General features: G+C 35.6%; 2 protein-coding genes across 3 annotated transcripts in view; one reads left to right on the forward strand and one right to left on the reverse strand.

Moving 5' to 3' along the window:
* LOC127179981 (dr1-associated corepressor) overlaps positions 1–328 on the reverse strand; it is a 5,300-nt gene extending 4,972 nt beyond the window's left edge. For both annotated transcript variants that reach the window (XM_051133855.1, XM_051133854.1), the window contains exons 1-2: positions 200–328; positions 9–81 (exon numbers count right to left, since the gene is read on the reverse strand). In XM_051133855.1, coding sequence (XP_050989812.1) covers positions 9–81; positions 200–241 — 115 coding nt within the window. In that variant the 5' untranslated portion in view covers positions 242–328. The remainder of the gene's footprint in view (positions 1–8; positions 82–199) is intronic.
* Positions 329–3,037: 2,709 nt separating this feature from the next.
* jmjd1ca (jumonji domain containing 1Ca) overlaps positions 3,038–26,116 on the forward strand; it is an 84,626-nt gene continuing 61,547 nt past the window's right edge. The window contains 2 exon segments of the mRNA XM_051132795.1: positions 3,038–3,384; positions 15,850–16,017. Coding sequence (XP_050988752.1) covers positions 3,253–3,384; positions 15,850–16,017 — 300 coding nt within the window. The 5' untranslated portion in view covers positions 3,038–3,252.

Here is a 26,116-nt window from a genome sequence, read left to right on the forward strand (position 1 = left end):
AAGGATACATAGGATGACTGGTACAGCTGTAGCGATTCGTCCAACCTCTGTATCTTTCTGCATTATTTTCTTGATGCGTCCCTGTGAGGTGAACAGGAGGTTGAGGACAGTTGAGAGGTTCAGTGTCGCTCATCTGGGCAGCAGAGCTGGAGGCTTCACATTAATGCTCATAAAACTACTAAAATGAAGAAATACTCACGGGTGGAAAACGAACGTTATATTTTCTCTTCTGTCCGGGCATTTTGAACTCTTAAATAAGCGTATTTGGCTTACATTTTGAATCATTTTACAGTTTGGAGCGCGGAGCGCCATTTGTTTACCTTTCACAGGAAGTATTGAATGAGAAATGAACGGTGAAAGAAAGAACAAGGGGGTCGAGCTCCACAAAGGTAACGCCCCTGTCACATGCGGCCTGAGATTTGTAAACATTCCTCTGACATTTTTTTTTTTTTATCCACGTGTTCATTTTATTGCTGAATTACCGGTGACCTAAAAGTATGTAGAGTAATATGTATTTTAATTATTTTAGTGTATCAAGTTAAACTAAATATACAATGAGAGATGTTTGCTAGTAGATGGAAAAACACGTTTACTAATGTTTAATATTTTATTTCAATTAACGTAAATTTATTAACGTTTTTTTAGTTGACGTAACGCTGTTTGAGACCTGTTGAAGTAAAAAAAAAATGTTAGGATTTTGAGTGAATTTTTAGCAAATGCCAGATACCAGCTGGTTTAATGTTTTATATAATGCGGTGTCATTTATATAAATAATAATAAAAAATAGCTACTACAAACCACAGTCACACAATCAGCGCAATGCAACATATAACCAGCAGGTGGCAGAATAACCACAGAGGTTTTAGGTCAATTGACATGTATTGTATTTTTAATATATTCAGATAAGAAATATTCAGAAAAGTCTCATAATTTTTTGTAGAAGACACTTTCATGCAGTCTGCATTACCATTGCACGACACACGAGGGCAGTCAAATGATATTATAAATTCCTCCTGTTATTTCCTCTCTGTCGAGGGACTGTTCACATTCCCCTACATTGAAAATCTGAGAAAGTTATATGGCGTATGATTTAGATGTTCCCGGAATGTGGACATTAGAAATAATAGTTCCTCTTTGTTAGCGCACAACTATGATTATGCTTGCGTAAGTCATTTTATTTTTACCATTCACATGACAACACCAGTCATGCTCAGTGACATCAACCACTCCGAGTATACACTTAGTCATCTGATACAGAATTAACCACTAACACCACTTTTGGATGCTTTTAGCAACATTAGACAGATGATTATGTCCAACTGATGGCACATCAAATTAGAAATTACATAACAAAATGTTAGGCCTGCTTTGGAATAAAACACTTTTAAATCTACAGAATGAATGAGATCAGACTACAGTTTACCACTGTTTATTCAGATACCTATATTGAGAATGGGTGCATTGTCCAAGGATAACAAGTTGTGGTTGAACTTAAAAAGAAATAAATAAATCTGTAGCGTTATCTATCTATCTATCTATCTATCTATCTATCTATCTATCTATCTATCTATCTATCTATCTATCTATCTATCTGTCTATCTATCTATCTGTCTATCTATCACAGTTTACCAAGCTGGTTTGCTTAGAGAATTAACACATTCTACATGCAACAACACCTATGTGGTCAATAAAGTAATCATGTAATTAAAATAAAAAAATAATCCAGGTGTATTTATATTTAGAAGGTGTGCATTCTCCAAGCAAAGCAGCTAAATTAATAAATACATAAATATGCAGCACGATCTTATTTATTTGTTTATTTATTTATCTAAAATAATAATTTAATTATAATATAAAAATTCAGGTGTATTTATATTTGAAATGTGTGCGTTCTCCAAGCAAAACATAAATAAATAAATAAGAAGCAGCTTGAAGTTGTTTTACTTGGAGAATGGACGCATTCTCAGTGCAGCTACACCTATATGGTCGATAAAATAATCATGTAATTTTAATATAAAAATAATTCAGGTGTATTTATATTTGGAATGTGTGCATTCTCCATGCAAAATAAATAAATAAATAAATAAATAAATAAATAAATCCGCAGCGTGATCTTATTTATTTATTTATCACTGTTTACCCAGCTGTTTTGCTTAGAGAATGGATACATTCTCAATGCAGATATGGTCGATAAAATAATAATTTAATTTTAATATAAAACGAATTAAGGCCTATTTATATTTAATATGTTTGCATTCTCCGAGCAAACAGATAAATAAATGAATAAATAAATAAACATGCAGCGTGATCTTATTTATTTATTTATTTATCTCAGTCTACCAAGCTGTTTTGGTTAGATAATGGACACATTCTCAGTGCTGCTACACCTGTCGATAAAATAACCATGTAATTATAATATAAAAATTATTCAGCTGTATTTATATTTGGAACGTGTGCATTCTCCATTAGAAACAAATAAAGTAAACTAAATTTTGAGCAGTGTTTATGTATGCATTCTCCAAACAAACAAATAAATAAATAAAAAGTTAAAATAATCAGGTATCGAAAATAATTTAAGTTGTTAAGAATGCCTCCATTCTCCAAGCAAAGCAGTTTGGTAAACTGTGGCAAGTAAACAAATAAACAAATTACGTGTTCTTGTTTACTTTTACATCAAGTTTAACTTACATATTCATGGTGTGTGACATGTTTGGCAGCTAAAAAAGGTCGTTAAAATAATCCATGTGACTGTACTTTCTTATAAACTCAATCAGTCATTTATATTTTAAAACCAGCTGTAATTTTAAAAATGAGTTTGAGAAGTTCAAGTTCAGGATATAAGCGCAGACGAGGGACTAGTTTTCTGAAGTCTGCGGCAGTGCACTGAGAAAGCGTCCAAAAGAAGTCTGGCGGACGGACAAGTCTGCCCGCTGCGGTCTGATAGTCCTGTGTGCTTTAACTGGGGCGGATGAATACCACGTGTGAGCGAGTGAGTGAGTGAGCGAGTGAGAGTGAGAGAGAGAGGGAGCCATAATGACTGTTACTACTCCCAGTGTAAATCAGTTTCTCGGCGCACAGAGACATCAGCGTTCGCTGGAGGACGTATGCAGGGAATTTGAACCCCCCTGTACTCAAACTCACAAGACTCTTCTTTTAATCACCATATTTTAATAATGTGTCAACACCGCAGAGCGCAGTAGGAGGAAGTTTTTTTTTTTGTCCGTGGACATTTCTCGCACTTTTTGCGGGACTATGGCGGTGGAGCTGGTGGGGAAGCGCTGCCTGTGCGCGAGCGGCGGAGAGTCGCTGGAGCCCGCTGGTATCTCGCGCTGGATCTGGAGAGCCGGAGTCATCCGTGCGACCGTTGACTCGCCTGCGCTAACGGTAAAACTTACCTCACGACCCTTATTTAAAACATTTTTTAAAAACACGCGCTTGTTTTGAGCCTTTCCAGTTTGTGTAACTTCTATAAACTGCATTTGGCTTGTTTGTCAGAAAAAAGTTTGGTGGAGCTACTGATATGAGAGCGAAAGTTGATTGTTTTGAAAGCTGGTGTGTTTGTTTCTGTCAGTTGTTTAGTCAACAGACATTCAGGCGGCTTTTACTATGAGTCGAAGGCTGGGCGTGTTACTATGATAGAGAGAGAAAAAAGCAACTGTTTGTGTGTGTGTGTGTGTGTGTGTGTGTGTGTGTGTGTGTGGTCATAGCTCAGCGGGACTTCACTCAGACTAATCAGCTGTTGTGAGACAGTTTACTGCACTGCCGCTGTAGCGCCTAATGACTCCATCACTCCACCACAGCACTGAAACAGCTTCATCACGAGGTGTTTTATTTTATATACACATTCCTTTTATCTGTACATATTGATATTTACTTCAAACAGATCTTGAGATAGAACAGATACACTTTATGCTAAAGCGTTAATGTGTTTACACATGTAAGTACTGCGAAATGATTAATGAATAACTTGTATGTACTTATCTGAGAATGCGTATGTAATTGCACATTAACTATTTGTAATACAACACTGACCTGACTTGAACTAAATAATGACACTATTGTCTTTCAGAGCGGTTTTATAGGAGAATCCGAATTGTCTCCAGTTTACATAACATAATCGACATAATCGACATAATCGATTCTGCGATTTTCTTAACTGTGACCTTGGATCACAAAACCATAAGAGTACATTTTTTGAATCTGAGATTTATACATCATATGAAAGATGAGTAAATATTTTTTCCATTGTATGGCTGTATGTATGGTTTGTTAGGATAGGGCCATATTTGGTCGAAAAATAACAGTTTTAAAATCAAGAAAAACACCTTTAAAGTTTTTAGCAATGCATATTACTAATCAAAAATTAGGTTTGATATATTTACGGTAGTAAATGTACAAAACATCTTCATGGAACATGATCTTTACTTAATCTCCTAATGATTTTTGGCGTAAAAGAAAAATCGATAATTGTGACCCATACAATGTATTGCTGGCTATTGCTGCAAATATACCTGTGCTACTTAAAACTGGTTTTATGGTCCAGGGTCACATTTATCACTGTGAAGCTGCTGTGACACAATCTGCATTGTATAAACTGCTATAAAACTGCAGGTGACTTGACTACTTCTCAATATAACAACGTGTTACTAGCGTTTGTTAGCTATTCTGGTGTGTATCAACATTCAGGACTCTCATGGTCATGGAAAACCAAGAAACGTGAACTTTGAAATAGTGATTTCCTAAAAAAGTACTATAAATTAAGATTGCACTTTATTTTAAGCTGTCGTGGTTACAGTGTAATTATGCATTTAAGTACTGAGTAATATTAGTTAAGAACATCTACTTATTATAGGGTTAGTTGCATGTAATTATGCATAATTTACTGTTATGGCTATAGTAAGTACATGTGGCAATGAAGTAATGTGCTAATCCAAGTATATGTGACCCTGGACCACAAACCCAGTCATAAGGGTCAGTTTTTTGAAATTGAGATGTATGCATCGGAATAAATAAGCTTTCCATTGATGTATGGTTTGTTAGGATAGGACAGTATTTGGCTGAAATACAGTTATTTTAAAATCTGGAATCTGAGGGTGAGAAAATCACCTTTAAAGTTGTCTAAATGAAGTACTTAGCAATGCATATTACTAGGCAAAAATTACGTTTTGATGTATTTATGGTAGTAAATGTACAAAATATCATCATGGAACATGATCTTTACTTAATATCCTAATGATTTTTAGCATAAAAGAAAAATCGACAATTGTGACCCATACAATGTATTGCTGGCTATTGCTACAAATATACCTGTGCTACTCAAGAGGTTTTGTGGTCCAGGGTCACATATATTGGCTTGAAAAGTTAAAAGTTAACATACATTTCCAAAGATTTTCAGCTCAAAAATATTTGACTACAAATTGCTTATTGAGAACTCTATAAAATGCTTTTAAAAATTCATAAAGCCATCACGAACGACTGGAAAAACCATGGATATTCATTAGCGGGAAGCTGCGGGAGCCCTGCACGTTACTAAATGCACTAAATGCATGTTGACTTCAGTAAAGCCATTACAGTTCATTTGGTTTGAAGCTTTACTGGCACCCTGTGCACTGCAGCAGACGTATTTGCATTTTTACAGCTGTGAAGTTAATTATGAGGGTCAAAGGCACACTTTCCTCCTACACTAGTGCTCAGCGAAAGAGCGGATCACCCTCTGAGGATCGTACGGCGTAACTGATTGAACAAGTTGTGGCGGTGTGTATCATTGACATTTAAATGGTAAATCAAAAGTACAGTATGTTTTCCACTAGGGTGCAAAAAATAGACAATAACGTTTCGCCCTGTTATCTGGCAAGTGGCCTGTGTTTTGTTCAGTCTATCTGATGTTAGTGTTTGTGTGCGTTGATGGTTTAGTCGTGCTGTCATATGCTTCCAGCTGTGTACGTGTGTGAATGAGAGGGAAAGAAAGTGTGTGACTAGTTACAGGAGCTGTTGCTCAGATCATATGCGGTTTGATTGGTTGGCAGAGGCATGCATTCATGTACGTGCATATCTGTCATTCATTTTCCCAGTACAGGTGCAGGATTGCTTGTATATGTAGGGTGTGTGTATGTATTTGTATTTGTGTGTGTGTGTTTGTCTAACAAGCTCTTTGTGATCGTAAACTCGCGCCAACAGGATTTTCTCACTGTATGAGAGTTTGTTCACCTTCTGTGAGGTCAAATATTTTAGATAGAACTGTAATCTTATTATATGGTGCTGTAGTCTATTTATTTGGACTGTGTCCTCAGTTAAAAAATATTTCTGGTGCTGTAGATTTATTTTTAAAGCTGGGGAATATACAGAACGGTTTGTTTATCAGACCAGCTGTTGGTTTTCTCTCCTGGTGTATTTCAGTGTTTGCGTTTCATGAGATTGTAAGTGCATGTGTGTTAGTGTGTATTTGTCTTTGGGGACTCATGTCTTTTACACCATTGGCTAGACGACGTCCCCGTGGCAACAGCGGCTTAGCCGTGTGACTGACAGCTTTCCCTGGGTTACAACCTCCTGCTGTGTGACACACACACACATACATAGATATCTCCTAATGCTTCTCATCTCTTTCACAACCTGTTGTTTCACTGTGCTGTATTCTCATGGGTTTACCACAAACCGTGGTTTGCTTGAATTTCCAAATATCTGCAGTGTGTCCTGACTTGACAGCTTGAGATGTGCACTATTTTTAGTTTTAGAACTACAGAAAAATGTTGTGAAATGATAAAGGGAGGTTTTTTGTTTTTTTGGTAGGGATGCTGATGGGCGAATATGGCAAACCGGTTGTACTAAATTATACACTTACACAAATGTTACCAGCTACAATCTTTCACTGGGGTGATACCTTTTCAAAAGTTACACTTGTGTACCTATATTGGTACCTTAAAGGTACATATTAGTTACAGAAGTGTGCATTTTGAAAAGGTACTGCCACAGTGACAGCTTTTGTACCTTTTTTTCTGTGAGTGTATGAGTCACATGTATGACAAAAATACACTTTCATTCATTTTCAAAAAACAAATTAAGATATCAGCGATTTCTGTCCAGGCAAGCCAACCATTGATGCTTCAGAAAGCTCAAAAAGATACCATAAAAGTAATCCATATAAATAGAGCGGTTTAATCCAAGGCTTTTGAAGAGACACAGTCACTTTATATGATGAACAGATTTAATTGAGCTCTTTTGTTCTCAGGTTTTATTAAAATACCTTTTTTATTTTAAAGGTAAATTAAAGCCTTATGGATTTGGACTAACAGATTTGGAGTGAGGGGAAATTCTTGATGATGGATTTTAAAAATTTTGTGAAACTTACATCAGTCAAAAGATTCTTTTTAAAGAAGACTTTTCTGCTCACCAAGCCTGCATTTATTTGATCCAAAATACAGAAAAAGCAGTAATATTATTAAACATTTTCACTATTTAAAATAACTGTTTTCTATTTTAATATATTTTAAAATGAAATTTATTCCTGTGATCAAAGTTACATTTTCAGCATCATTACTCCAGTCCTCAGTGTCATATGATCTTTCAGAAATCATTTTAATATGCTGATTTGCTGTTCAAGAACAAATATTATTATTTTAATTATAGAAATTAATACTTTTACTTGGCAAGGATGCTTTAAATTGATCAAAGGTGATGATAAAGACATTTATAATGTTACAAAATATTTGTATTTCAGAAAAATGCTGTTCTTCTGAACTTTCTATTCATCAAAGAAACCTGAAAAAATTCTACTCAGCCGTTTTCAACATAATGATAATAATAATGTTTTTTGAGCAGCAAATCAGAATATTAGAATGATTTCTGAAGGATAATATGACTGGAATAATGATGCTAAAAATTCAGCTCTGAAACTACAGGAAAAAATTACGTTTTAAAATATATTCTAATAGAAAACAGTTATTTTAAATAGTAAAAATATTTCAGAATTTTACTGTTTTTGCTGTACTTCAGATCAAATAAATACAGGCTTGGTGAGCAGAAGAGACTTCTTTAAAAAACGTTTTAATTCTTACACTACTTTAATTGGTAGTGTACATAAATATCATTATAATCACACATGACTCATATTTTAATAAAAAACATCTGACGCTCAGTGATTCGAACCTTAAAATGACTTTTAACTGGATCTCACAGGAAAAAAGTAACTATTTTATGAGATCCCAATGTTGCATGAATTGAGACATTGTTTAGAAGAAAGTAAGAAAGTCCACTCCACATCGTATTAGCCTCCAATTCGCAAAACAAATTTCCATGACATTGTGCTGATGTAACCTAGTATGTTTAGCTTGAATCAGTCATGTTAAATTATATTTTTGACTTTGAGAAGAAAATAGACAATCCTACGATGTGCACATCATATTAAAAATAGTAAAATAGTTAACAGTCTATATCGTAGTCTAACCCACTGAAAAAGTTGCACACACGGTTTTGATGGAGGGCTTATTTGTGCAGACAGTGTTTCTGTTTGGATTGCACAAGTGTGCATGTTTCAGTGATACTCATGCTGTGATATCATTCGTCTGATGCGGACGTTTATTAATTTCAGCTGCGTGTGTGTTTTATCGACTCGCTCTGATAGCACTCTAATTCTGTTCTGCGCTGCATTAACTAAAGCCAGATGTCTATGCTTGGCCTCATCTCTGTCTTGTCTTTTTCTGTGGTTGTGTGTGTTTGTACTGTGCTCTATTTAAGCACTGCTCTCCCCCTCCCCGTCCGCGCATGTGCTCGCACTGAGGGCCGTATTCCAGCTCTCTGCACGTGTGTTTGTCGGTCTACACACCCACATACGCACACACAGACACAGATATATGGTTCTGCAGTGTCAGAGACACGGCTTGAATTTCATCAGCTCATGCGGAGAGAAGAAAAACAGCCTTAAACAATCTTTCTTTCTAAGTTGTAAATTCTTGTTTATATGTTTATCTGACCCTCTCAGGCTGTCCGTCTGCAGAATGCTTGTGTTGGTGTGCTTTATATACAGCTTTCTTTTCATTTGACCCTTGACCTTTGGCAGATGGTTTGAAGCTTTGCCAGGCAAGCAATGTGTGATTCTGCAGACCAGACAGATTTTGCATGCGTGTGTGTGTGCGCTCTAGCTTATCTCCTGAAATACGTAAGAAGTCCAGCTCAGGCTGTGTGATTGTAGATTTAAGCCCTGCTGAGAGACACACACAATACAAAGCTGTTTTAACTCCCACACTGTCGTTTCTCCTCCTGATGATACATTACGTGCATTGATGTGTCTGTTTATGTGTGTGTGAAAGAGAACCTCCTGTTAGTCCTGCAGAAATCATCTCTGTCTTTTGATTTAACAGCCCTGGGGAGTTTGGTGGCAGGGTGTGTGGTTGTTTCGGATGTTTGTGTAATTGTGCGTGTCTCTTTGACTCTCACACTATCTGTGTGAATGTTTGTGTGTCTTTATATGTGCGGAGGAGAGGGTGTGAAGGCGAGAGAGAGTGAGAGTGTGAGTGAGTGTTTGGCAGACAGGAGAGAGAGAGTTTGTTTAAACTGCAGAATATCATGCATGACAGAATCACAGTCACGGGACTGGAGAGCTGGCCAGCAGCCGCACAAGGTGTCCAACTCTCACTCTCCCTGTGAAAGAATGCCTGCCACTGCTTAGTATAATATGAGGCAGTTAAAGGACATGCTGTCCTCTCTTGTCTTTCTCTCTTGTCGTGCACACTAACTGTAGCTCATCACATCACTATCTTGCTTTCTGCCATTAAATCACAGCAGTGTGTCTGGGTCGCTCCTTTATGACACACACACTCACATGTACGATGCAGTCCTTCACCACACATAACCACACACACTCCAGCACTCACATCTACCAGCCGGGTTTCCGTCCAACGAGTCAAAGAGAACAAAATCGTCACTTCCTGGTAAACTGCCACTACACTAAGAAAAATAGGAGAAGCCACTGAATAAAGATGAAACGCAATAAATGCGGTCACTGCTTTCGGAGGTGGATGCTTGTTTGGGAACGCAGTCGTGTAAGACAGTTCTGGGAGACAGTTATACAGAAATACCATAACAGAAATGACCATAACAACAATTCAGATGCTGTGCAATAAGATCGGTCCACTGGTTAGTCAAGTTATCCCGCCCCACAGCACAAAGTCACATGACTTTTTTGGTGCATGTGGAGGAATTTATTCATAAAATCCATTTCCATCTCCTATTATTTGCATTAACCCCTTTTTGCACATTTCAAAAACATCTTCAAGCGAGCATAAAAACTTTTTTGCAAATTAAGGGATTTTTTTTTTATTTTGTCGTTTCCATCTCCTTTCTGATGCGATACTTCAAAATGGGCAACACTCCGTTATGATAAAAACTGATAAACATAAACATTTTTATTGCAGAAGAGTATCATTTTAAGGAGGATTTTTCTGAAGCACAGTGGGCAGTTTAACTGTTCAGAACAAACAAGGGACTCATGAACAGCTATTTTTGAATGGGATCATTCTCATAAATTCAACTATTATTTCTACTGTAGATTATATGTAGACATCTTTTATGTGAAATATCTTATTCAGGTCAGCACTAAATAAAATAATAACATCCATTTGTATGATCCCTCTTTATTTTGGTAAAATAATGAACATTTTGCAGATTCTGCAAGGTGTATGTAAACTTTTGACCTCAACTGTATAGTGTTAAAAAGACTTTTATTCCAAATATTAAGCGGCACAACTGTTGTCAGCACTGAAAATAATAATAAATGTTTCTTGAACAGCAAATCAGCATATTAGAATGATTTCTGAAGGATCATGTTACAGTGAAGACTGGAAAATGATGCTGACAATTCTATGATATTTTACAATATATTAGAATACAGTTACTTTAAATTGTAATAACATTTAATGATATTAGTTTTTACTGTATTTTTGATCAAATAATGCAATCTTGGTGAGCAAAAGAGTATTCCTTTTTAAACTTAAAAAAAAGCTGTCTTATCACATTAAGTTCTGAGTGCAAACTCACAACTTGAGCAAAATGTAACAACACTGTATTATAAAATCCATCAACTTGCATAAATAGTTTGCTGTACATCACAGTGTTGATGTTGCACATTAGATATTAATTAATTATGTGATGTAATAAAATAATTATATCATATAAAACGATATAAAATATAGTCATGTAAAACAATAACAAATTGTATTGATCTGTTTCATTTACAGTTTAATTATTGTAAATTACACAGGCTATTATTTTTAAATGTTTTAATTCTAATGACAAGCGACTTGCAGTAATAAGCTTACAAATGCATACAATCGTGTACCTCTGATGTGAGTCGACTTTATAAACATGAACACTCGCATTTTCATCTCTCTTTTTTTTTTTCTCTCTTGTTCTCTGTCTGTCTTTCTCTCTCTCTCACCCGCCCACCTTTCCTCCCTCTCTCTCCGCTCAGTAAATTATTGATCAGTGAGGCGCCTCCGTGGATCACAGAGTTTGTGAATGTGTGTGTGTGTTTGCACTCAGCGCTAAAGACAGTATGTACAACAGACACGGACACACTCACACAAAGTCACATGATAGTCTCATGCTACTATGTTGGCAGCATGCTTTTATTCCCCAGACTCTCTTTCTCTCTCTCGCCTTTCACACACACAGTGTCGGTTTCATCAGGAACACAACCAGACCCTTCTCATTCACTTCTCGCTTGTGTTGCCCAAATGATTGGAACAGATTATTACAGTTAGGAGAATACATTTACACGTACATCTCATGAAAAAAAAAAACACCAGTGTGCGGTTTGTCAGACAGGAAGGCAGTGTCAGGTTGTGTGTGTGTATAAATGCTGATGCTATAAGCACATTTCTGCCAGAGCGTTGGACGTGGTCCAGGCTGAAATCTGATGCCGGTGAATGTTTCCCTCCCACAAGCCTCAGGGAAGTGTTTACTGAGAGAAAGAGTGTGTGTAAATGTTTCTCTCCTGCAGTCTGTCAATAAGAGATACTGCAGGAGTGTGAGTATGCAATGCTTGAGTTGATTTGCAGGTGCGCCGCCTTTGAGTTTGTGTGCATGTGCACCCATGTGACTGCATGTGTGTAACGCTTCTCTGACCTGTTACAGCTTGTCGACGCTTCACGGCCGAGCAGCTCAGCGTGCACACACATCCGACACAAGTGAGAATAGCAGGAAAAAACCTCTTGTTAGCTCACTCACACTTGTAAATACCATCTGAGACACACACACACCCAAAGACGACACACATACATCATCGTAATTACACACGCGCTGCAGAAGAAAACAGCCGCTGTGAAAAATGACAACCTGGCGCGATGGTAGACTCACTTCGCATTCGCAGGACAGATGAAGCTCTGTGTGAATGTATGTGTGTGTGGTTTCAAAAGGCAGTAGGACTGGTTCCTATGACTAATGATCTCCTCTAAATGAATAATTGCTGTTTTCCTTTCACGCTCCCCCTTCTTACACACACTCTCGGTCAGGCACACACATCTCGCAGATAATGGCAGGAGTGCACGTAAATCACCTCAGCGTCCGACACGCATCCTTACGCCGGGAGAGAGAGAGAGTTGAGTGTGTCTGTGTGAAGGAGACAGTGAGAAGATGAAGGGGAAAGGTGAGGATGAAAGACAGGAGGAAGAAAAGAAGGAGTTGATGGAGAGATGGAAGGACAATCAGAAAGATGTTGGTAGCATAGCAACTCAAAAATGGTCCTCTCTCTCTCACGCTCAGAGGATCTTGACCAATGGCAGCATGTGTCCCTGCAATGCATTAGATTTTAGGGCTTTTTTAGTCTTTTGTAGGGCGTGAGACGTCATCTGTCTGGAACGCACACGCACGCACGTCGGTATGCTTCATTATGTGTGAAGTTTGCTATTCTACAGCAATGTAGAGGAACTGTGACTCTCTTTTGTCTTTCCATAAGCATTTCTGATCTTCATTCAAAACACAAGATGATCCCATTATGACTGTTTCACAATATGGTGAATGCTTTATTATGACTATAAAGCCCAAAAATGTGGAATTTAACATTTGAATGAACCTGCAATGCACAAATGTACCTAGAAAGGCTAAAAATGCTGAACATTCTAATTAGGATGTACAGTTGAGGTCATAAGAATCTGCAAAATGTTCATTTTTTGACCAGAATTATACAAAATGCATGTTACTTTTTATTTAGTACTGACTTGAATAAGATATTTCACATAAAAGATGTTTACATATAGTCCACAGAAATAATAGTTGAATTTATAAAAATGACGCCGTTCAAAAGTTTACATACGCTTGAGTCCTAAAACCTTTGTTACCTGAAATATCCACAGATGTGTTTTTTTTTGTTTAGTGATAGTTGTTCATGAGTCCCTTGTTTGTCCTGAACAGTTAAACTGCCTGCTGTTCTTTAGAAAAATCTTTCAGGTCAAACAAATTCTTTGGTTTTTCAGCATTTTTTGTGTATTTGAACCCTTTCCAACAATGACTGTATGATTTTGAGATCCATCTTTTCAAACTGAGGATAACTGAGAGACTCATATGCAACTATTACAGAAGATTCAAACGCTCACTGATGCTCCAGAAGGAAAAACGATGCATTAAGATGCATTACATTTTTCTTATTTGGCCTCAAAATCATATATTTTTTTTTTTTTGTTTGTTTTTTTTTCATTTAGTACTGCCCTTCAAAAGCTACAGAAGATACTTACATGTTTCCCAGAAGACAAAATAAGTTAAATTTACCCTGATCTTCAAATTCAAAAAGTTTTCACACCCCGGCTTTTAATGCACGTTTTTTCTTCTGAAAATGAAAAGTTGCGATTTTGCTAGCCATGTCGGTCTAGAAAATTGCAACTTTTTTTATTTTCCGTCAGTCTTAGTACACAATGTAACTATATAAGAGTCAAGTTTTAAATAGGAAGAATATCAAAACTCTTTGGTCATTTTTGAGTGAGATGCTAACGATTCAATCAGATTCAATATTTTATGCTAAACTATGCTAAAAGTGCTACTGCCAGACCCAGAGATCGGCTGAATGGATTCAAAAGCGAAACTCAGCTGTTTAACTCTAGGGGAGTTGGAAAATGAGCCTATTTTTTAAAAAAGTGGAGTGTTCCTTTAGGTATGATGCTCAAATTATGGATCAAACATTTGATTAAATCAGTTTTCTCAAGTACACGTACAGAGTCCAAAATATGCTTCAAACATTTGAATCAAACTTTTAAATGCAGCTATAATATCTACAAAGTGCTTGATCAAACATTTAAACATTTAAATCAAACTTCCAAATGCACCCAGAATGCCCTAACAGTCAAATTAACATGTGTTTGCCAGACACTTTTACCCAAAGCAACTTTCAGGCTAAATGCCTAAAGCACTGCTTAAAGGGTATACATTTTCTCAGTAGTGTGTTATATGGAAATAGAAGCTGTGACCTTGGATTTCTTTTAGCAGTTGAGCAACCAGGTCACAAATGCCCCACAAAGTTCTGTTTTAAGTGTTTTTTTTTTGGTTTTTTTTTTTTTTTAAATGAATGTTAAAATGAAACGCACTTACGCTAGCCAAAAAATACAATATTACACATTAAAAATTTAAAATCAAGCAGTCCTATGATATGTGAAACTTCTGAATTGATGATTCAAATGAAATTTGTAAATGTGAACATTCAAATATTTGAATCTAACTTTTAAATGCACTTACAATGCCCAAAAAATATGGATGATACATTTGAATGATCAAAAATTCCATTTTGGGACAAACCATGTCTAAAGGCTGGAATACACTGCTCGACTTTTAAAATCTGAACAGCTTTTAAAACGTTCTCATCACAGCAAACTCATGCAGAAACGTGTGCTTTGTTGCTATGAGACGTGTGTCAAATAAAAACAATGTGTTCTAAAATCGTCTGAAAATATCAATTATGTTCGACATCCTCTGACTGGATGGGAATCAAAGTCTGAAGCTAAAATATCAGGGTCTGTGATCATCATACACTACAAGATTTTCTATGAAATGTCAGCTCAAATCTGCAGACTGGCTCTGGCTTTCAGCAACTAGCGTCAACTTCTCCAGACTGTACATTGGGGGAAAACTGGGGCAAAAGTCATGTAGTTTCCTCCAGCCTTAGGGCTTTATTACCAGCCCAGACAGATTCATCTCGTCCTCCTTCCCGATGGGCCAGATATGAAGTACTCCACCTCTTTGTTTACCCTTACCTGCTAATGTTTTCTCAGTTACCATGAATTCTGAATCACTCCTAGATCTCAGTGCTGTATTCATAGTGAGTTTCTGCTGGGTGACTTTGTGATTCAGATCTGTCACAGATTGAGCCATATTGTTATGCTGCAGTAGAGCTGGATGGCTCATTGCAGCCGGTGAGCGAGTTTTAATTTCGTCTGGCTCAGTCATCAGTCAGACGCAGCAGCGCTTGTGACGCTGTGATGACACTCGGGGTGACAAATACGAGTGACATCATTGAGTTCAGATTTAGCCATGAAAATATGCATCTTGATGTGGACAGGACTGTGTGATCTGGTGTGTGTGTGTGGTCTGAGAATGTGCTTTCATCATGTAGACATCCGCAACACATATGTTTGCGCGTAATCTGTTTAATTTCCGTTTAATGTTGTCGTTTTTGTGCAAGTGGTTAAGTATGCTGTTGGTGTGCTGACATTTGTTTCTAATTTATTAGATTTATCACCACTGAATCATCTATTAATTAGTTGCATCAATCAAGTTAATTATGAGCACATATGCTGTGTGTATGCATGTGTACATGCACCTGTGTGTCTGTACATACATCCGCAACCTACAGCCCTCTCTCTCTCCATGTGTTAGGTGTGTGTGCACTGGGACGGCGAGCAGAGCACGGAGAGGAAGTGGAGGAGACTCCGAGAGGAATGTGAGGTGGTTTTGTTGGAGCAGGAACTTGTCTGGGCTGCCAAAAGAACCGGCACAAATGGCAGCAGCAGCGGCCAGGAGAAGAGGAGGCTGCAACCCGCCCTGGTGAGTCCACAAAAACCCCGAAAATGCTGCTGCTCAAACTGTTCGTGGACCATCTGATGCATGTGTCACATAAAAATTGGAGTAAAGGTTGTTTGACTGATGTTCATCTGACATTATGTAGTTATATTACACACTACATCATAGCATTTGTTTTTAGTTTTTTTGTTTTTTATAAAATATTTAATTTTTAAATATACACTACCGTTCAAAAGTTTGGGGTCAGTACATTTTTATTGTTTCTTTTTTTTTTTTTTTTTTTTTTTTTTTTTAAGAAATTAATACTTTTATTCACCAAGGATGTATTAAGTTAATAATTAAAAGTTTATTAAAAGTTAATAATAAATAATTTACATTGTTATAAAATATTTATATTTTGAATAAACACTGTACTTTTTAAACTTGTTATTCATGAAAGAATCCTGAAAAAAAAAATCACAGGTCCAAAAAATATTTGGCAGCACAACTGTTGATATTGTCCAACATTGATCATTCTAACAATAAATCCGCATATTGGAATGATTTCTGAAGGATCATGTGACACTTAAGACTGGAGTAACAGCTGATAAAAATTCAGCTTTTCATCACAGGAATAAATTCTATTTTAAAGTATGTTAAAATAAAAAACATTATTTTATATTGTAAAAACATTTTGCAATATTACAGTTTTTTTTCTATATTTTTAATCAAATAAATGCAGCCTTGATGAGCATAAGAGACTTCTTTAAAGACTATTACAAGTCTTACTGACCCCAAACTTTTGAATGGTAGTGTATATTATATATAAGTGTATACATGACTGTTCATTTGACAACAATTGAGAAATGTGTATATATATATTATATTACTATATTTACGTTTGTATTACTTTCTGTCTGACCTAAGATGAAGCAAAAAAATAAAAATAAATAAATAAATAATAATAATAATAATAATAATATATATATATATATATATATATATATATATATATATATATATATATATAATTTATTTATGCATATGTTAATGTGTGTGTGTTTTGACATTTATGACACTTACAGGCTCATACTATATATATATATATATATATATATATATATATATATATATATATATATATATATATATATATATATATATATATATATATATAGTATGAGCCTGTAAGTGTCATAAATGTCTGGTTTGACTAGTCTTTGATCTGCCGTTTGAAACTGATTTAAGTTTCTGATTTAAGTTTCTCAGACCATAATGTTAACTTGCAGATGGTTCAGTAAGACGTTGTTTCAGTAACCGCTCTGATGGATTTTATTTAAGCGAAGGCTTCATCAAAATGATTCAAAGTGATGCAGATTTCTGTGAGTCTGATTTCTGAATGAGTCATTAAGACAACCGGCTCATATGTTAATTCCTTGTGAAAACTTATTGTTCAATTGCCATTATCTTGCCGCTTGATTGGCCACGAAAAACGGTCCAGGAAGCACTACTTTGAAATACTGATTTAGCAGCCTTCAAATGTCTTGCTCAAAAGCGAACTGTGGTTTGTAGCGATTGTAATGTCAGTCCAACTTCCTCTTTTAGCTGCAATGTGAACCACACTTCATGCTGATAGTCAGTTACATGAGCGACCTGTGTCTGAACGCTCAACAACACGTGTATTTATGAAGTCACTCAGCACAGAATGAATGAAACCGACGGGCTTTTATTGTCATATCTGGACTGTTTCCACTTAAGGGGAAAGAATGGCTGATGTGTCCTGTTTTATACGTCCTAACTGCTGTTAGGCTGAGTCATTAGTTGCTGTCTGTGTCATAAAGATAAAAAAAGAAAAAAACATTTTTTTTTTTTTTTTCAAACGGCAGATCAAAGACTAGTCAAACCAGACATTTATGACACTTACAGGCTCATACTGTACAATCCTGCATTATGTAACTTCATCTATGACAGCACGTCATCATGGCTAACCATGTGTTACTGTGGGATACCGTGCGTAACCTGGAGGAACCATGGGTTACGGCCATTTACATGGGTAAATGGGGTAACCGTAGCAACAGAGCTCTGTTTGGCCAACGGGCAGCAGAGATAAGAGTGAACAAGTGTGTATGTGTGTGGACTTCCTCCATTCAGAGCACTGTGTGTTTATAGTGGTGTTTGATAAAACACTGCAAGTGTGTGTGTGCTGGGCAGAGTGTTATTGTGTGTCAGGGTGGTCAGTATAAAAGGTATTTCTGTAGCAACATCTGAGAAAGAGAGAAAGAATGATTTTACACTCTTTTCATTTGTCTGACTCTACCAACACACAGACACACATTCACCTCTTTCTTTCCCTTTTCATGCACACTGTCTTTTCCCTTTTTAACTCCTCTCGCTTTTTCTTCCTCTTTTATTTCATTCTCAATGACACACACGTCCCACACACACACACACAAACACACACACACACACACACACACACACACAAACACATACATATGATGCTACAGGTTTTCTTGGGATTATCAGTGTTAAAAACATTTGTACTAGATAATAATTTTGTGGAAATCATTTAATTTCAGGAATCTTTAATAGAGTTCTAAACAACCACATTTGAAATGGAAATCTTGTAACATTATAAATGTCAATTTTGACCAATTTAATACATCCTTGCTGAATAAAAGTCTGTTCACAACAAGGATGATAACTGTAATAACTAGAACTGTAATGATAACTATAATTATACAGTTTTAATAGGGAATAGGGAAGTCCATACCACAACTATAACAATAGCAACACAGAGGAACAGATTGTTAGAATCACTTTCAGAACGATTTTTTGCAGCTGATGAATGAAAAACTGACAGCCAATCAGAATCCACTTGACATTAACGAGCTTGAGTGTTTAAAGCCGCAGATGACATAATCACAGTGGGCGATAGAGTTAACGTGATTTATGGAACATACGTATGCCGCCAATCCCGTCGTACGAATGATCGTACGTTGATAAATGTGGCAGCTGAAAACAATCAGCATTTAAATATCACACCCCCCATTTAGAAGCCTTGTCCCTAGAGTTTACGACATGAAGAAGCAAAACCCGGCCAAAATGAGGAAGTGAACTCGTGAAAGAGAAATTGATCTTACTCTAAAAACACCCTTTAACCTTAGGATATATTTGCAAACAGTAGCCTTAATTTATACAGGATGTACATTAAATACCAGTACATATAATGAAACATTTATAAACATTATAGCCTATTTAGCTCTCCTTAATCCACAACAAACCCTTTAAATTAAACAGTATTACAGAACAAGAATTAAAAATTAGTAGCTATAAAAATTTATATTAAACTATAAAGTAAAACATAAATTAGGTGAATACAGAATACAAACGTTGAGCTAAAATGAATAAATGAGTAAAGTGAAACTAAACAGCTATGGGCTCACAAGCCTCTCTCATTTGACATCCAAATGTTTTCTTTTTTTGCCATGTAACATTTGGTTGCTAAACTATTATCCATAATGTAAGTCTTTGTACTTCACTTGTGTTCTAAAATCCACGTAAATGATCCTAATTCACATCCACAAAAATGTTTATTTTGGCGCTGCTCGTTGATTTTACAGTGGACCTTATAAATTGGGCAGTGTAACTTTTATGTTTGGTTGACTGCGTTTGTTGAATGCAACGCTGAAATGTGTGTGCGCGCGTGACACACCTGCACTATCAGTTACATTTAATAAAGTAAAGATGTAAAGAAAACAAATAAAATGCATTAAGAGTGTCACAAAAACGAAAGTGGCCTATACTTGTCGTAGAGTGATGTGACAATGTGTGAATCCTCATGGTCTGTTGTTTATGCTGCTATTTGTGCATATAAATCTAACGCTTCAAAAAAAAAAGTTTCATTTGTTGGCCAGGAAAATAATCTAAATGAACAAAATTCTGTCATTATAAAATTCTCTGAAATTCTCTATGCTGCACACAAATTCAGGCTAACTCAAAAACTTGTGCACGCGACCCCAGACCTAATGTGAGATTTGATTATAGCCACCGCTCCCATGCGTAGAAACGACCGTACATCCAATTTTCTGTCGTACGTTCATTTCATAAATGAGGCCCAGTATGTGTTAATTATGTTAGAGCACACTGATGTGGATGGTAATAGAATTATCATTGTACTTATCATTCTTAGTGTGAGCAGGGCTTAGAAGTATTAATTTAGTAAGTATTAAAGCATTAATTATTTTTAATTAGTTTTACTGACCCCAAACTTTTGAATAGTAGGGGTGGGAGAAAATATTGTTTCTCTGATGCATCACGGTTATCTCTTCAACTATTCTGAATCGATTGTGGCGGGCTTCATCGCACAAAGTATGCGTTGTGAGACACATGCGCATTGCTTGATTGTGTGTGCTTCCACAGTGTGTTATTTTAGTGTTTTACATATTAGATGCTCACAACTCACATACTAAAAAACTTTCACGTGCACATTGTTTATTTGTTCTGAAGCTCGATCATGGCTGCAGTTAAATGCGCTTGCATCTCCGAATACTTTTATGATATGAAATAGATGTAAACACAGTTATGTTTTTAGGACAGAACAAAGCATCTGATTATTGCTGATGCATTAGTGTGAATTCAGCCTGTCTGTGATGTCATCAGTAATAGTCAAACGGCAATAATCAATAATCAATAATTATAATTGTCTGTAAACTTTTGTATACTTAAAGCACTCTTACGTTAAACACATGCTTAGTTATTTTGACCCAGCTGGTTGGGGTAATGTTTTTACCCAACATGCTGGGTTGTTTTATTTAAGTCAACCATTGTTTTAAAATTATTATATTGCTGCCTTAAAATGCTGGCAATTAAAAAAGTCACACACAGAATTACTAGAGGCAGCAGCAATAATCAAAAGATGGACATTTATTATTAAACAAGGACACATGGACAAAATACAAGACAAATTGAATTTATTTGGGTGAATACAGCATAGTTTACAATATTGCATACCTTTAAACTCGTTTAACATGCTTTTTAGGAATAAAAAAATTTAACATTTAAAAGTAGCATTTTAATTTAAGTGTATTCAACGGTTCACTTTTTTACCAAAATAGTGCTTATTCTTGTGCTGGTGTTTTGACAAAATCTGAGCCAGTGATGGGCTGCTGCTGGGCTTTATCACAGCTGATAAAATTCTGATTGGCTGATGAATGTTCTATGGTGTGCAATTATTTTTCAGGAAACACCTGGTAAAGTAGTTCCAGGCAGGTTTTGACCGCATTACAGTTCTGTATCACTTCGCCAAATGCCAATTGTTATTTCAAAGGTTCTTACAGCCTACAACAGCGAAGGATCACAAGCCAAAAAATATATGACGAATAAAATAAAAATAAACTATTTCCATGTGTTTTCCATGAAATTAGATTTTATAATCGACGGAAAGCACACTGTCTTACAATACAAACATGCACTTTCACACACGCAGAAACATACAGGCGCACAGAAACCCTGCTACTTTATCAATAAAATAATCAATGAAATAGTTTTGTATGACATTTCTCGGTATGCACAGTCTCTCGTTGTCACTTATTCTTTACATATATCATAACTGAGCTGCAATATATTAAATAATACTGTTGCATTGCCCGTATATTAAATAATAATGTTGCATTGCCCTGTTTGGACAAGCAATTAAATTAATTCATTTCAAATAAAATACTTAATCTAATTTGATTATTTTCTGTTGTATCTGGAACTAACGATAAATGCAAACCAAAAGAAAGGAGTATTTGTAAAGAATTCATAATTAATTCAAATGAATTAGTCTGGCATCAGTGCAAAAAAAAAAAGCTTTTGATTTTGTTAAATATGATGTGGTGAACTATGTTTGAAACTGTTATAAAATAAGCAATATGTACACTGGAGACTTTCTGACTAAAATTGGCAATGTTGCCCAGCAACAAGATGGTCTATATTGTTACTGTCACCTATACATGACGAACTTAATTTATTTGAACAAACAAATCTGAACAAATCTCCATTTAAAATGATTTAGCATATTATGCTAAATAATTATTGATTATTCCAAAATAATAGAAAATGAATCACAAATTGAATTACAAAAAGATTTCAGTGCATCACAATCATAAGTTGAATCAAAGTGAATGGTTGTCAGAACAAATGTTTGCACCACTATACAATAGTGTTCAGATTGGTATCAGTTTTTCAAAAATTGTGTTGTGGTTGGCACCAATATCCTTGTCTGCAGTGCACGACATATAGGCGCCTTTGCACTGCAGGCGTCCCAAGTTCGAATCCCAGCTTGAGGACCTTTCCCGATCCCGCCCCTTTCTCTCTCCCCCACTTTTCCTGTCACAATATAGGCAAAACGACAAAAAAAGGTCATCTTTACAAATTGTGCTGTGGATATACCATGGCATAGCATAATCTCTACCTTAGATGATGTATGTAACACCTAATTTTATAACTCTATACTCTCACTTTATGTCAACAATAATCTCACTTGTGCTCTGTTCTTTTAGGAGAAACTTAACTGAGAAAGAACCTCTGAGCAGTAAATTTTCCTGTGGGTTGAAACAGCCACAGACACACTCTGGTTTCCTCTCTCTCTCTCTTACACACACACACACACACACACACACACACACAGATCCGCTTGTGACTTTCTCTGCTGTAGAATATCACTGAGTCAGCAGCCATTCTCTATCACAGTGACCTACACACACATGCACACATACACACACCATCTTTTTCTCCCTTTATCTCTCTCTTTCTGGTATAATCTCCCTGGCCCTCTTTTCTCTATCAGTATCCGACCTTCGTTGTCAAAAATTAACACAGCATGTATGTCAGTGTACTTGTCAGAGAGAGAAAGAGAGATTAGAAGAGACGGGGAGAGACAGACGCTCACTCTTGGGATGAAAGCCAGTCAATGTGTGTGTTACTGTCAGACGGACCATTAACACAGCACTTGTGTGTGTGTGTGTGTGTGTGTGCGTGCGTATATGTGTGTGGGTGAACACTTCAGGAGGAAGAGCAGATTATGTGCTTGTACTTTCATGCGTATTTGTGTGCGTGTGGGAATTTGTACATATTTGTAAGCGCTCCGAGACATTTTGACCTTAACAGGCTTTTTTATTGACACTATGAAAACAGAAAGACCTGTGTTTTTACGAATGTGAAATGAGGGGATTCTGGGAAATGAGAGGTAAGACGGAGTGTAAAGTTGATTTTTATAACCAAAAATCATGTCAGTGGAATTCAACATTGATTCGAGAGGCTTTAAAGAAGCCACAGTTTACCCGTTTGTGGCATTTGTTCCATTTAAGTTTCATTTAAAACGTTGATATTTATCATGCCATGAAGTTGTAATTTAGTTTTACTTGACCGTTTTTGTTTTACTGTTTAACAGCAGATGCTAGTGTACCTTTAAAATTTTTATATGAAAATGACTCCTGTTATGATAAAGGCTAACCTTTACTAAACAAACGTGGCATTGTTCTTCAGGCTACACTTTTTTTTAAAATTATTGTATCATAAATTCACAATGCAATACATGTGGCAGTCCATTGTGATTGTTTCAATTGCACCTTATTTAGAGGAAATCAACATATAAGAATGATTTCTGAAAGATCATGTAATACTGAAGACTGGAGTAAAGATGCTGAACATTTAGTTTTGCCATTGCAGACATTGATTACAAATATTTACAGTTTTTACTGCATGCTTGAATAGATACACTACCATTCAAAAGTTTTTAAACAGTAGGATTTTTAATGTTTTTTTTAAAGAAGTCTCTTCTGCTTATCAAGCCTGCATTTATTTGATCCGAAATGCAGCAAAAGCAGTAATATTTTTAAATATTTTTACTATTTAAAATAACTGTTTTCTATTTGAATATATTTTAAAACAAAGCTACATTTTCAGCATCATTACTCCAGTCTTCACTGTCACATGATCCTTCAGAAATCATTCTAATATGTTGATGTTCAAAAAACATGTTTTTGTTATTATTTTCAATATTTAAAACAGTTGAGTAATTTTGTTGAGTAGGTTCTGTAAGATTAGACACTATACCTTTAAGCTTGAGGTCATTACAAATTTTTTTATGGGAAAGAAATTATAGAAATTAATGCTTTTATTTAGTGAGGATGCTTTAAATTGATCAAAAGTGATGATAAAGACATTTATAATGTTACAAAAAATTATTTATTGTATTTCAGATATATACTGTTCTTCTGAACTTTCTATTAATCAAAAAAACTGAAAAATTCTACTCTGTAGCTTTTTTCGACAATAATAATAATAACACTTATTTTTTGAGCAGCAAATCAGAATATTAGAATGATTTGGATCATGTGACTGGAGTAATGATGCTAAAAATTCAGCTTTGAAATCACAGGAATAATTACATTTTAAAATATATTCACATAGAAAATGGTTATTTAAAAAATATTTCAAAATTGTTACTGTTTTGGCTGTACTTTGGATCAAATAAATGCAGGCTTGGTGAGCAGAAGAGACTTTCACACATTTCTCAAACATTCAACATTTCTAATTCTGTTTTCTACAATAGTGTTATATATTACTAATGCTGTATTCTCCAGAGAGCTTACAGTCTCTCATGTGTCTGCATACATAGCTGTGATTTCACAGACTGGACATTCACCATCTGATTTACTAATTCATGATTTGCTGTACGTGCTCATTTCACATGAGAGCGTGACATCAGTGCTTTATTTCCGAAGGGACGTTGCACAGCAGTGCCATCATTTCAACAGAGAGAGAGAGAGAGAGAGAGGGCAGACATGCTTCCTTTTCATTTGTCTTTTCATTTTTTTTCCCCTTCTCTACCTTGCCAGAGACCAGCAGAGCACAGAACAGAGAGAGACGTCTCTCGCTACACTTCATCAGTCTGAATGTAGTTCAGACGAGAGTTAGGGGAGTGTGCGTGTGTGTGTGTTTGTACGCAGCTGTAGAGTTGTGTCGAGTTACCTTGGACTCTGCTCTCAAAGTCATATTTATGTACCAGCTGCAGAGCTTACATTACTCCATGACCCCACAGAATAACAGGTCAACCGCACGCCTGTGTGCACAGCTCTGTGTGTCCTAGGAAATTTATTTCCTCAGGGGGTTTGGGGTCTCTCTCTCTCTCTCTCATCGGTCTTGGTTTCCGTCTATATGAATGTTTCCGACTTTATTACACACACACAAGTCATAACACACAATTGGTCACAAAAATGCAAACACATCTGTGTTTTTTTTCCTCAAATTCTGTTTTTCATTTGAATTTGTCTGGGTTTAGATTTATTGCTGTAATTATGCATATCTAATCAATTGAATTCATAAAACATTAACAGTTTAATAATTTATTAACGTTTTAAGAATAATAGGGTCTTAGGAAGTCTTAAATGCCAGTTGTTGTTGTTTTTTTTTCAGAAACCATGGTTATCAAAAGAGTTCATAAAACTTGTAGTCAAACTTGTAGTCATTTTATTTATTATTCTTTATTTTATTTTATTTATTTATTTATTTTCAAATAATGTGCTGCAAAACGGAGATTCACCCCAGCAAATAAGACTCCACCGCTCTTACTCTGAGATATGCAGAAAATTCAGAAGTCATATTTCTTTTTGCAGTTTATTAATCAGAGAAACTAGTCAGTGTGACAGTTTGAATATGACTAATCGTAAATTCTTAAAATTCATAATTCATGAATTCATAAAACTTTAACAATGTAATAATTGATTAACCTTTTAACAATAATAGGGCCCTATGAAGGTTTTTTTTTCTGAAATTCCATTTATTTTTCACAAATTCCTTAATTTTTAAAGTTTTTTTAGTTTGTGTTTTAAGATTTAATTTTAAACCATGTTTAAAACTTGTAATAGAATACATTTATTTTATTTTATTTTATTTTATTTTTATTAATTTTTTTTTTATTATTATTATTGTACTGTGAAAATAAAATAGATTTACCCCAGTAAAAAAAAAAAAAAAACTCCACCACCGCTCTTACTTTAAGACATGCAGAAAATTTAAACATCATATTATTTTTTGCAGTTTAATAATCACATGCACTAGTTACTAGTTAGTGTCACAGTTTAAATATGACTAATTA

This window comes from Labeo rohita, chromosome 17 (genome assembly GCF_022985175.1).
Source record: "Labeo rohita strain BAU-BD-2019 chromosome 17, IGBB_LRoh.1.0, whole genome shotgun sequence".
Taxonomy (NCBI): Eukaryota; Metazoa; Chordata; class Actinopteri; order Cypriniformes; family Cyprinidae; genus Labeo; species Labeo rohita.